This window comes from Python bivittatus, unplaced genomic scaffold (assembly GCF_059951505.1).
Source record: "Python bivittatus isolate LINGU-HERP-01145 unplaced genomic scaffold, Pbiv_v1 ctg000790_np1212, whole genome shotgun sequence".
In the NCBI taxonomy this organism is placed as follows: Eukaryota; Metazoa; Chordata; class Lepidosauria; order Squamata; family Pythonidae; genus Python; species Python bivittatus.
In genome coordinates this window covers 4,895,892-4,910,214 of record NW_028277110.1, presented here as the reverse complement: position 1 = coordinate 4,910,214, position 14,323 = coordinate 4,895,892, and the positions used below count along the sequence as shown (strand labels likewise).

The window sequence follows — 14,323 nt, the reverse complement described above, 5'->3', positions numbered from 1 at the left end:
CTGCACTGAGAAGTTTCTTCAGAATGTTTTGGTAAAGCTTATTAGTGCGACAGAATCAGGCCAAACTCTTCTTAATAACTGTAGTTTTTCAGAATCAATATCTGGACTTTCCCCCCTTGAATTCACTCTCATGGGATGAAGTAATGCTAACTTGTGAAAGGAGTAGGACCAATCTATGAGGCAAGAGCTGTCAGTTCCCCCTAGATATGATCTACCTTCAAAAGATGTCTCCCTTCTGAAGAGCAGTTGTAGGAGATGGGAGAGTCCTGACTGTGGGCTTCATTACATACAATATATGCCATGCGTGTGGAAGTTTCCATACTTGGAGGTGGCTTGGAAGGTGATAGGAAAGACGTCTGAGGAGCATCTGCCAGGTAGGACACAGCAGCTTCCCCAACCTGGTGTCCCTCAAATACGTTGGACTTCAAGGCCCAGAATTCCCAGGTGCATTGAACTTTATGATTCCCTATTCAATTCTGAAATTTGAAATCCAGTGCATATGGAGGAGATCAGCAAGAGGAAGACTGGTACAGTGCAGTCTTTACGAACCTGTGCAACCTCCAGATGCATGGGTTTGAGCTCCCAGACCTCCTTTGCTAGTAATGCCCATTGCTGAGAATTCTGGGAGTTGAAGTCCATATGTTCAAAGAGCTAGGATTTGGAGGAAAGCTGGTATATGGCATAGATCTGGCTTGGTATAAAGAGCTTCCTCAAAGACATCTGGCCCATGTCATCCTAAATTAGCTGGACCTTTGGCTGGGCCTTCTTCTGTTGTCTCTCTCTGTATATGTGGCTTCCTTTTGATCAATGTATGTTTCACGTGTTGACAGGTGGAAGAGAGACTGTGTTGGATATTCTCTCTCTTGCAAGGAACGAGGAGGAGTTCACCCCCCACCCCCAGCAGTTAACGAGTTGGGGCATTTAGATAAAATGCCAGGTTCTTCCCCCGTGGATTGTGAATGAAAAAATTAAGTTGAAACTGGTTTAAAAAAATCATTTTGTGTGTTTGGTCAAGGAACCCTCATCTTTACTAGTAGCCACTGAACAACATAATAGTGTTAGGATCTCATATGCTCCTTTGAGTTTTGGGCACCAGTTGTTTATGTCCACTTTTCCAGCTGTCTCACACTCCCCCCCTCCCAGCCAAATGGGTTAGGGTTATTGATTGATGGTTAACAGTTACCTCTGTGAATTTATGTAATATGCCGTGATCACAAGGATATCTCAGCAACCGATTATGTCTGCTATAGGCAAAAACTTTTCAGACATGAGATTTTAACATGAGTGCTGGGCAAAAAAGGAACAAGGCCCTTTGTTTTATTTCACTGTATTCTATATTTTATTTTATTTTATTTATTTTCCAGCCTCTCTCAGGTTAGAAGGCCTTTGAACGCATTTTTAACAATCCCAGGATGCACATACAACGTTAATTATGGCACTTAATTACTTTGTCATCTGGAGGTGTTTAATTGCATTCAGTGCTGTGATTGTGCGGCCCTGGTTAGCTTCTGGGGAGAACTGGATGTCCCTGTGATGTGGTCAGTAATTCTGTCCTCTGCTGTATGGCCATCTCAGCTCATGCTAGATAAAGTTACAAAGGTAAATTCCATAACGGTTAGACTCCTAGCCCCAATTTCACCTGCACAGCTTTTATTTCTGAAAGCTGAATGCAGAATCTACAGAACTGTAGATGGAAAAAAATAGATAAGGATACCCCCTTCTTAGAAGTAGATTGCTTAATATATTACATTGCAAAACAGTAAAATAACTTTGAATTATGTCTATCATCTATCTGTCTGTCTGTCTGTCTGTCTGTCTGTCTGTCTGTCTGTCTATCTATCTATCTATCTATCTATCTATCTACTATATCTATATCTATCATCTATCTATCCATCATCTATCCATCATCTATCTATCTATCTATCTATCTATCTATCTATCTATCTATCTATCTATCTATCTATCTATCTATCTATCTATCTACATACACATCATGCACACACATAGATCCAGAAAACAAGAAAATAATAATTCTGAATTAAAATATTAAAAATATTTTTTGGATTCTGCTGTTCATAATCTAATCTGGGAAGAAACATTCCTTCCTATTTAGGGGTGGCATTAGCAGGTTTTATAGGCGCACTCTAAAATATGTGGGCTGAATGTTGTGCTGGAGAACCTCTAACACAGTGTTTCTCAACCTTAGCAACTTTAAGATGAGCTGGCTGGGGAATTCTGGGAGTTGAAGTCCACTCATCTTAAAGTTGCTAAGGTTGAGAAACACAGCTCTAGTCCAACAGTGCCCAGGACAGAAGTCTACTACTACAGCATCCTTGATGTATGGTCATCCAGGCTTCACACCTCCAGCAAAGAGTGCCCATTAACTCCTATGGCAAAAGAAGGCCATGGGATGTCTGGAGTGCGGGACACAGAATAATAAAGTTCTAATGGAATTATAATAAGGCAGATTCCAGGAAAGAACTATTATTAAAAAAAAAAGACTTGAAAATTGGATGCCAGATTCTTTGGGACCCATTTGAATAGATTAACCCTTTTAATTACCCTGATTAACTGTTTCATTGCAACCCCAAGTGCTCCTGCTCTTTTATGCTTGGATCATGGGGTCACCAAACTGACCTCAGACCTTTAAGCCTCCTGAGCTTCTTTAACACCACAAGATGGAAGAGATCATGTGCATCAGCTAGGAGTTCTTCTAAGCTCCTAAGAAGCCCAGGATCATTTTGTTCTCCTTTCTATGCTTCGCTATTGGCAGAACTAAATAGCACTGATTTTCAGAGTGCATAATGCAGCTTTCTGGAAAAGGTTGAAAATGACAAGCATTTCAATGAGCCACAGCTGGTAGCTCTGTATTCAGCTACATCAGTCACTCCCAACTAGTTGGTTTCCTTCTCCAGCTACTTAATGAATAGATGTTGGAAGAAGGAAATGCTCTTTCTATGTTGTCATTATATCCCTTGGGTCAAAACTCTTGGGGTCTTTTTACAGAGTTCAGTTGGGACAGGATGTAGTTCAGAGTTCATCTTGTTCATCGTTTGTAGTAAATCCATTCCTTTTTTGTTCTTCTTTTATTCTTTTGGGACTGCAGCATACCAGTTCATCCTGTGAGGACAGAAAGTGGCATTTGCGTGCCTGTTAATTGGCAGCTGTTTCTGTTGTTTCCGTTGTTCCCTTCAAGTAGGCCCTTAAATGCAGTCGTGCGGCCTGGTAGCCCATCTGTGAAATTCAAAAGACAAGTCTTAGCAGATTGGTAGGACATGAGAATAGCTTTGGTAAGAGATCTAGAATAGTTTCCTTCCAACAGATTGGAAATCTTTCCTCCCAAATCAATATGGAGAGAGTTCTGATCAGAAGCTCCATGGAAGGACAGATATGTTTATGCAAGTTCCAGGCAGAAAAATTCTCCTTCTTTCTACCGCCTTGTAACTGATGAAAGAGAACATGCATTCAACACTTCTTTTAAATGACAAGATCATCTGGGTGAAATCTTCATGGGCAAAGGGTGACCTTCTTGATATTTAGGGGCAAGGTGACCAGGATTCATGTGTGAATATCCTGTCCTTCTTTGCATAATCTTCTCTCCAGAGGATTGTACCCTCCATGGCTTCCCTGCTTCCACTCAATTCCAAGAAAAAACACCAGGAGGGACCTGCTCCCAATTATTTTTCCCCTAGTTTGGGTGGCGTGGGCAGCCAAGAGGTTGCAGAATGAAGGGCAGAGGTGTAACTCCAATGATAGTCAGCTCAAAAAGACCATCAGGAGAAATTTGAAAACAACTTGAGAAAAAGGTAGAAGCCAGAAGATTATGGATCCTTTTCTGCTCCACCAGCTTTCCTATTTGAGTAGCAAGGGATCTCAGTATTTAATCCCAGCAACCCATTGCTGAGACAGGAAAGATTCCTCTCCCAAATCTCTAGGAAGCCACGGATGCCAGAATTTAGCAGAACGGCAACCCAGAGCTGGCAGCTTTCAGCCCAACCCCCAAAGCCCATTTTTCCAAAGCCCGGAGTCTACAGGACCCTTAACGTCAGTTTTTCAGCAAGCAAGCTTCCTCCCCCTTTCCCCCCCCCCCAACTGAGCCATAAAATAAATGTATTGAGTCTGTGGGAGGCTTAATGTATCTGTTTTGTTTAACCAACCAAGTCTCATTCCATAGATGGGAAGGCTGGAGTTTTGAGCCCTTCGTGCAGCTGAGGCTAGAAAAGAGTAATTTTAAAAATGCAGCTCCTGAGGACGGGGGGTGGGGGGCAGGAGTGGGGATGCCCATCCTTTCAATTTACAATCCTGAGTTTGGTAAATGGTCTCATTTTTTTAAATGAATTTTTATGGAAGAGATGTTTTACAGAGTAAAAACAATACAAATTTAAAGGAAGAAAAGTGGAGAAAAGAGATAAGTGAATAAGTAAGAAAGAAAAGAGAAAAGAAAAGAAAGAAAAAGAGATATAAAGAAGCAGCTTCCCATCTTCTTTACAGCAGTTATAAATGCATTTATCTTTTATCCTCTCTCTCGATAAATTATTTTTCTAGGTTTCTGCTCAAACTCAGTGGCACGGTTAGGTAATAAACTCTGAGTCCAATACTCAGAGTTTATTACTGGGGAGCTGATCAGATATATAATTCTAAAAATTATCTCTCTGTGTGGGTAACTGAACAATAATACTAAACAGGAAAATAATACAGAAACATATATTCATAAAAACAATACATCTAAATTTACACTCCCCAAGTCATCCAAAAAGTACCATAAGAACTTGTAGTATAGTATAAGAAATATATTTCAACAATGACAACATTGTCTACATATAACCTTTTTCTTCTACTTCATCATCCTGCTGTCCACCAGCTGAACATTCTTCTGCCATCTTTTAACTGTAGATTGATTTTCGTTTTTCCAAGAAGTGATAACCATTAAGACGTCAGTAAAACAGAAAATAATTTATGAAATATAAGTTTCTTTGGGTGCAATTCATTGATGAAAAGACTTCCAGATTACACCCCATGTGTTGCTAGTGAGACATTGGTGTGTATTCATTGACTCACTATCTGGAGTCATTTCATTCAATGAAACCTTTTTTTATCTGGTAGGTAATTATTTGGACCTTCAAACATTGATTAATGGAAGAATGGAACAGCATGGAATAGTACAGTATTTTCAAACTTGGCAACTTTTAGATGAATGGACTTCAACTCCCAGAATTCCCCAGCCTGCATGCTGCTGGGGAATTCTGGGAGTTGAAGTCCACATGTCTTAAAGTTGCCAAGTGTGAAAAACACTGACATAATACAAAGCAAGTAGATATTTTGAGCACTTTAAAAATAATCATAGATGAATATAGGGCTGGAGTAGCCATCTGGGGCCACCGACCTGTTTTTATTTTTCTAGTGTGTCTCTGGGCTTTTCCCATGCTCAGAAGAATGCCTGGAAGTGAAGAAGATTCAAAGAGCTGATGCTTTACTCACATCTCAGCTTCTCATTTGACATTCATTTGTTTGAATTAAAAGGATGAAAGAATTTAAAGTCGAGTGTGGCAGGGAGCCTGATGAACTCGAAGAGAGGGTTGCGGGTGAACCTTGGTGTCTACATCCATCTTGCCAACCCCTTGAAGAATGGCTAAGGGGTGGTGGGAAAGTGTAGTGGGCTGGAAATGGGTTGTTTCCTCCACTTCTGAATAATCAAGGTCCGAGCCCAACGACCGAGAGCCGGCTTGAGTTCATTCATGCTCTCTTGACACTGAAGTCCCCAGCATCTTTCAAGCCCATCAGGAAATTATACGCCACTTGATGCTTCAGCAGACCTTTAGTTCCCTTGCTATGATGTCACTCAGATTGCCCCAATGGCTTGTGCCCATGGCCAGAATCTGTCACCAGGATGACAGATCCCGGGGGGGGGGTCTGATTTATATGCTGCCCCTCACTCAGAGTAGCAGGGCTTTCTTGAAGGATGGATAATACCCTCTTCAGAACATGCTGAGAAAAGGTTTGGGAATGGATCTAGTGACACATACAGAGAGAGAAGTTCCTTTTGAAGCGTATTTGCTTTGAGTAGGAGAAGAAAAGCCTTTTTCCCCTGAGGCTGATTTTTTAATGCCATATGGGCATGATCCCAGCTCTCAGATCCTTGTTCTTTGTTTCTGTGTTTTCTGCACAATAAAAGAAGGCCAGAAATGTAAAATGGTGAAAAGGTTAGACCAGGGTTTCTCAACCTTGGCCCCTTTAAGATGTGAGGACTTCAACTCCCAGAATTCCCCAGCCAGCTTGCTGGCTGGGGAATTCTGGGACTTGAAGTCCTCACATCTTAAAGGGGCCATGGTTGAGAAACACTGGGTTAGACTAAGAGTGGGAAGGCTCAGGTTTCATGAGGATAAAAGGGAGGAGGAACTGTAATCACTATCTTGGAGAAAAGGTGAAATAGGGATAATAATAGTATAATAATAATAATAATAATTTATTAAATATATATGCTGCTTGACTCCTGGTGATTCTGGAGGGCTTACAAATTGTTAAAACATTTAAAAGCAAGGGAACAACACAAAATCAAAACAATGTAGTTAGTAAGTGTGCTTACAATTATTCACTGGCCTTCCAAGGGCCCCTTAAGAAATGTTTCATCGTTTAAAATCATACCATTTTATGGCAACTGCAGCAAGATTAGTGTAGGCAAACAGCTGGAAAGGAATGAAATACCTACAGTGGGAGATTGGATCATAACGTTAACTGAACTTGCAGAAATGGCGAACCTGACCCATCTGGGTCAGAGAAAAAAACGACAAAGATTTTTTTGAAAAGCCGGAAACCTTAGATGGACATTTTGTTGAAAGAAGAGAGGGTTGAATGGATGATTTGGGGATTTAGAAGGGCCAAAGAGGATGGGAAAAAGAATTAGATGATAATTACTTGATAGGAAGAAGAACAGAAGGCATAACTGTATGTTTTGTTCTCTTTTCATTCCTTCTTTTTTCTTTTTCTATCTATCTATCTATCATCAATCATCTCTATTATCTATCTCTATCTTTCTATCTTTCTATCTGTCTATTGTCTATCTATCTCTGTAATAAAACCATACCATTTTAAAACTTCAACTGAAAACAAGCAGCCTGAGAACATTAGTCTTCCAAGGCCTAAAAGAGAAAATCTCCTTCGCAGATGGGAAGGTAAAACTGATGGTAAAAGTCCTGGTGGAAGGTGAACATTTTAAAAACCTGCCAGATGTTTCTTGGGAGGGCTGGAAGCTGCCGTCGAGAAGGCCGTGCTTTATTTCTCTCCTGGCAAGATCATGGGAGAGGAGCTGACTCTTCAAGCTCCGTATTATATACAGTGGCTGGTCGTAACCTCAGCCAGATCTGGGCCCGTCCTTTTGCGCCCCTTTCCATTAGCCAAGTCTTGGCGACGTCCTGGCTTTTCCATGCGCAGAAGTATGTGATGGAACGTCTCACCCACCCTGGGAAAGTGGAGGAGGAATCAGAGCAATTGTGAAAGAGGCATCTCAGCCCAGGGAAGGGGAGAAGTGTGAAAGTGTGACTCAGAGCAACTCCGCTTTAATTACACCAGGTATACGTTGATCTGGAGAATTGCTCTGATGGGCTTTCCATGTTCTGTTACAATCCCTACTAACAGGAAAGATCCTTCCAGATCTTTCCAGAATCCCAGTTGTTCCTGTTTCCCTTCCCTGCAGGGCTTGACCAGTACGGATTGGAGCTCCGTAGACACCTGCCAAAAAGTCAGGGAAACCCCTCTCTTGATGCTCTCGATAGTATTTCAAGGACGAGTCAGGATGCCCGGCAATGCCTCTGTGGGAAAGAGTTACACCTGAGTAGAACCGCCCAATGCAGGCAGGCGTGCCTAGCCGTTCCAGGACAGGGGAACTGTCTTGGTCAAGCTGTTTGACAAAGACGGGCATTCAGCCTCGGATGCAGGCATGTCCTTGCAGGCTGTTGCTTCTTGCGCTCCGCATTCGTGTTCTCCGCCGGAGGCTGGGGTTGAATATATCTGGGGGCTGCTTGCTCTGAGAAGGCTTTTCCTTCAAAGTGAGACCTGCATGCTTGGCTTGTGCCATCTGTGCCATGTATGCGTTTTGGGCAGAGACGTTCCATTGCCAAAGCTGTCAGCCTAGCGTGGCTTTGCTAAGAATAGCCTGCGCCATTTTAAATGCCATCTGTGAGAAATGCTACTTACTTCTCTGGATGTGGGGGCACAGCCGTGATTGGTGTGCAGAGGCTCTTGGAGATGCAAACAGACCGAAACAGGGGCATTCCAGGCACACAAACACACTCCTGTATTTTTTTTTCTAAGTTATTATGATGTTTATTGTTACAGTGCTTTTTAAGTAAAGAATTCGTGCCTATCTCTAATGTGTATATATATACACACACACACACACACACACTTTAACTTAACACAGACACACACACACACATATATATGTTTTAACTTAACACACACACACACACACATATATATATATATATATACACACACATACACACACTTTAACTTAACATACATACACACACACACACACACACTTTAACAAGCTATACATAAATTTCTATACAGAGTTTTCTATATGGACCTTTTTACAGTTTCTGAACAGTCTCTTTTCCTCCTTCCCTCCCTGCCTGATTCACGCATTTGTTCTTCATGAAAACTGTGATATGCCCACTCTGTTCGACAGCGTCACTACTCTGACTTCTCAAGTTTGCTTTTAGGAAAGAAGGAAAAATAACTCTTTTTGGAGGTTCTTGGACTTCCAGCCCCTTGGTTAAGCTTTCCTGTCTGACTCCCGGTCTGGAGTCACCTTTCCCACCAGCCAGTCTGTTCTGCAGATCTCTCTCTCTTTAACATAATGTTTATTGAAAGTTTTTACATAACTAAAAGATAAACAAGAACAAAGGTATACAAGAAAAATAGAAAAAGATAAAAGAAAAAGAGCTAGAAACAGATAAAAAGGAAAAAGGAAAAGTTAAAGAAGCAGCTTCCAATTTCTTTACAGCAGTTACAAACTTTTATCATTTCTTCCCCTTTAGAACTACATTATATATTATTTATTTATCTATCAAATTTATATGGCCATCTGAGCCATCTCACAAAAAGTGACTCTGGGCAGTGTACAATAAGCCAATAAAACCATAAATATAGAAAACAAACATTGCCTAAAAAACATTATATAATAATGATTAAAAAGCATTAAAAACTATAAAAGGAGAACTAAAACAGAAAAAGAAGATAATAGACGGAGGGCTGTTAATAATACTGGAGCCACCTCACTAATTCACCCATCCCCGGGGTCCCCAGGCCTGTTGACATAACCAGGTCTTGAGGGACCTTCAAAAACTCAAACCCAGAAATCAGCGTTTTTATCCATGTTCAACCAACAGTCCATAAATGGCTGCAGATCTCTCTGCTCCTGCCTGCTCCTGCTGGCTTTTGGGCTGCAGATTCCTCTCCCAACTGAGCCTGGTTCACACAGCAATGTCCATCAACCCCAACAACCTTCCCACACCCTACATAAGACACCTGCTCCTTATATATTTTCATCAAGAGGCAGATGTACCTGTTCTGGGGTGTTTCAATTAAGCAAGAAGCCATTAGGCGACATTTCGCCTGGGTCTGGCAAATAGGCGAAATCGCTCCCCATCCTTTAACCCTGAGACCGTTTGAGAAGTCCCTCCTGGTCAGGGCATCTCCCCTGCTACAAATCCATTGGAAGGAAAGGTGTCCTCACTTCCTGACTCCCCGGCATGGTCAACCACCTTCTCTTGGTGTCTGTCAGGATTGTATTATCCTGCCCCTTTAATTGTTAATTCATGGCTTCCTGTACCACAAAGCCCCAACCCCCCAAGGCCATCTTTATTTCTAAGGATGCTTCTGAGTCAACATGTATCTAAGAGGCTTTCTTAGTTAAATTGAAAGGATGTTGCAGAGGTGTTATTTTGCTTGGAAGGGCAAAGGGGAAGATAAAGATGAGACACAGAGTACCTATGCAGAGGAGGGCTGTAAAGGGAGAAAGGTACCCCCCCCCCCCCCAGTCATCTGTCTTTGGACAAATGAGGTTTGGGGACTTGGCAAATGACCTCTTGCAGGAGAAGCTCTCAGACTCTGCCCAGTGACCAAACTATGTTAGGGTTCCCTGGCAGAGATGGAACCTTCTGCCATGAAGTCGGGCATGTAACTCTGAGTGAGTTGCCGTGATTCACCTTCCTGGCAGGGTTCTTGTGAATGGAAGTTAACACTTTGCAGTATGGTGCAGCTGCAGACAACCATAAGAAGTGAATGTGGGGATCAGAACCAGGGACTCTCCTTGGCTGTCTGGCCTCCTGCTTGGGGAAGCCTTTGTACGACAGTTGAACCCTCCAAGGCAGTGTTTCTCAACCTTGGCCACTGGAAGATGTGTGGACTTCAACTCCCAGAATTCCCCAGCCAGCATGGCTGGCTGGGGAATTCTGGGAGTTGAAGTCCACACATCTTCCAGTGGCCAAGGTTGAGAAACACTGCTCCAAGGGAACTGCCCTTTGACTCTGGTTTGCAATGGGCTAGAGCCAGGTGAAAAATCTTCAGGAAGCCATTTTGCATCCGGGATTCTTCTCAGAAAAATGTGTATTTTACAGAGGCCTCTCTAAATGTACTCCACCAACTTGGGGGTGAAAAAATAATGTCTGAATCCTTCTGAAAAGCTCTATTCACACCACATGCTTAACCAGGGACGTGTTGGTAAATATTAAACAACCAGCAGTGTCCTCTTCGTTGCCTTGCTGCATCGCTAGCTGTGGAACAGCTGATTGATGCATTAAGTGTGGCGGGTCAGTTCTGCTCTCAGCTGCTTGCAGAATCCTAGAAAATTTAACAATCTGCTCCTGTGAGCTGGAACAAACCGGCTCCAGCACACCGCTGTGTTCAACCCAGTTAGTTACAAACCTGGTAGGTGCAATAGCCAACATCCAGAGTTTGGTTTGTTTTAAGCACGGTGTGGATGTGTGTGAGAGTAAGTTGTGTATACTCAACTCATTTGATTCATTCGTGGTTCAGTGTGTTGTATGAACCCAGGCAACAGGCTAATTCAGTAATCAAGCTAAGCTAAGGTATTGTGCCCAGAATTTATTTATCTTTTATTTTATTTTACTGATCCAATTTATATGCTGCCCATCTCAGTGTAAGTGACTCTAGGTGGCAGTTGGAGGCAGTATTCAAGGAAGGGCTCTGACCTGTCAAAAGAGAGTGAAAATATGGTTTAGTCTCTCTGCAAATTCATCAAATCCCTCTTCATATCCAGGCTTAAGGGCATCTCTCTATATTCCGTGGCGTGACTTCCAATCAAGTTCTAATGTTAAATTTTGGTACTTTCTTTTTCCCCTTACAGACTCTGTAAAGTACAATGCCTTGTGAAGGCAGCTTGGGAATAACAATTGGGCAGAACGTGAAACTCCCTCTCTTATCTCTCTCACAGGCTTGGTCCACTGACTCCCTGCCAAGATGCCGTTGGTGAAGCGGAATATTGAGCCCCGCCATCTTTGCCGGGGGGCCCTTCCCGATGGGGTGACCAGTGAGTTGGAGTGTGTGACCAACAGCACTTTGGCTGCCATCATTAAACAGTTGGGAAGCCTCAGTAAGTGGACAGGTTACCTCCTTCATGTCCGTTCGTCACACCAGCCAGAATTATGGTGCGGCTCACTTGGGTGGGCCAGCTGATTCCCTCAAATGAGGATGACAGGTTGGAGCAGAGCCTGAAAACATCAGAATGAAACTTAAAAGAAGAGGAAGGCAGATTTCTGTGTTTAGGAAAGTTAAGTCAAATGGGCAGGTGGAAGCTAGAAGGACTGCCTTGGCAAAGGGGCATGGGAGAAGAACCCTTTCTCAGGTTTTGGCAGGAGGACACCTGTGTTGGTCTGTAGTGGCGGAAAATCAGGAGTCTCTAGCAGCTTTTCCAACTAACACCTTTTATTAAAAGGCAGACACTTTCATGACAAATTGGACTGGATTCAGAGAGTGGCAGCAGGGTTCATCAAGGGGAGGAGGAGGAGGAAATGTCAGTCAATCAATATTTTATTAGGGTCACAGACCAGAATTGAGAAAATGTCTTGAGATAAGACCGTTGACTGGAGATGCAACACTTTTCAAGTACTTCAAGGGATGTCGGTCCTGTTCTCTGTGGCCCCAGAACAAAGGTCTTAATTTACAAGAAGGCAGGGTCTAATTCAGTGTTTCTCAATCTCAGCAGCTTTAAGATGTGTGGGCTTCAACTCCCAGAATTCCCCAGCCAGCTGGCTGGGGAATTCTGGGAGCTGAAGTCCACACATCTTAAAGCTGCTGCGATTGAGAAACACTGGTCTAGTTCAACCTTAGGACAAACATTTTATGGTAAGAGCAATTTGAGAGTGGAACAGATGACCATGGATCATGGCAGGCTCCCTTTTGCTGGACCTCTTTCAGTGGGTAGTTGTTGGGCTGCTTTAATTTAGAGATCTTCTGAGCAGGGAGTCGGGCTTGAGAGTCTCAAAGCCCCTTTCAACTCTACAGTCCCACAGATCTACAGCTGGAGAGTTGGAAGTCAATAATCCTCTTCCATCTTCACCTATCTGAGGATCTTTGGTGGTGAGAAAATATATAGATGAAGGAGTGAGCTGCAAGGCATCATGGTTGCACAGAACCTGGAGCTTCAGGTGCAGAACTGAGTAAGAGTATTTGCTTGCCCATCCTAATTAATGAGTTAAAGACTTCAGGGCTGCCAACATCCAGCATGCTAAGCGAGATTAATTTCACATGGAGGTTTAGTGAATCAGTGTTGGGCGAGTTTAGGATTTGGTACATGATGACTGTGAACATTGAGAAATGGCAAAGCTGACCAGTTCGGTCGGGGAAAAAATGATAAAACTTTTTTTAAAAGACTGGAAGCTTTATATGGAATTTTTGTTGGAAGAAGAAAATACTGAATTAATGATTTGAGGATTAAAAAGGGTCAAGGAAGAAGGCGAAAGAACAAGATGGCAATTGCTCCATACGAAGAAGGGTGGAAGTCATAATTCTATGTTTTCTTTCTTTTTTCATTTCTTTTTCTTATTTTCTACATTCTTTTTTTAATCATTTAATTTTGTATACTTTCGTTATATAGAAAATAATAATAATAATAGTAATAATAATAATACTAGCCTGTGGAGATTGAGAAAATTGGTTAATTCAGTAACTAGGTTAAGTGTTTTGTATGAAGGCAACCACTGGGGAGCAATAGGAAATGGCAGTTACTCTGACATTCTGATTGGGCCCCTGAGGAAACAGGATACTTTAATACTTTACCAGCTAGACTATTAATTGGATGCTGCAAGCAAACATTCATGTTTTGAACATTTTCATCAGAAGGGCTGGAAAAAGAAGAAGCTAGATTTTTGTCCCTATCCAAAATGCTTATCAAAAATTCTCAGCAGTTTGAACCTATTTTAAGACGAAATATGGAAGTGTGGCTGCTTCATATTATCTGCAAAGTACACACAGAATCATTTGCCTTTTTTAAAAAAATAACTTTATTAGATTTTAAAATAAGAACAATAAAAACTAACAGAAACTAGTTTTTGTTTTACCTCAATTTAAAAAAGGGATGGAATCATGTAGCAAAAACAAACAAAAACAAAAACTTAAATATAAAGAAGAAAGAAAGAAAGAAAGAAAGAAAGAAAGAAAGAAAGAAAGAAAGAAAGAAAGTCAAAAGTGCAGAAAAAAAAGAAAGAAAAGAAATAAAAAAAGAATGACTTCTGACTTTCCTCACAACAGATATAAGTAACAATTTACACTAAACTCTTACTCTAAGTTTACAACATAACTTTCATTTTTTGTATTGTCCAGTATTGATTCTAATCATCAAATCTATACAACCTGAATAATTTCATTTTTTTCCTGTTTCACACAAAAAGTCCAAAAAAGGCTTCCAATTAGCTAATTGCTAATTAGAATAATTTGCCTTTTTCCCAAAATTGGGGAGGCCTCTAGAGGAGACCTATATAATGAGTGCGTGCAGGGCATGAGACATAAGGAGTGACAATTATTTCCCATCTGATTTGGTTAAAAAAATCACTTCTGTACCTTTTTTCACTGCTGTACGTTATTTTGATCCCCTTCCTTGGGCAAAGTAATGTAACCAACAAAGCAGGTTGTCACAATAGTTTTGTGCTTTCCCAGGACAGGAAATTGCTCCACTAGGTTCATCTAAATGGGTCAAAAATCAAGACCAAACTCGAGTTGCTTACACTGATTAGGGGTGGAGCCTTTTCCTCTGCTGAATTTATCATGTCTGCTTATATTGATTAATCATCAGGAAAGCCAG

At 41.6% G+C, this 14,323-nt stretch overlaps 1 protein-coding gene across 2 annotated transcripts in view; it reads left to right on the top strand.

Annotated features, from left to right (window-relative positions):
* LOC103060915 (actin-binding protein WASF3-like) overlaps window positions 1–14,323 on the top strand; it is a 49,390-nt gene that overhangs the window by 19,294 nt on the left and 15,773 nt on the right. For both annotated transcript variants that reach the window (XM_088129198.1, XM_088129197.1), the window contains exon 2: window positions 11,459–11,617. In XM_088129198.1, the coding sequence (XP_087985324.1) occupies window positions 11,485–11,617 (133 nt within the window). In that variant the 5' untranslated portion in view covers window positions 11,459–11,484. The remainder of the gene's footprint in view (window positions 1–11,458; window positions 11,618–14,323) is intronic.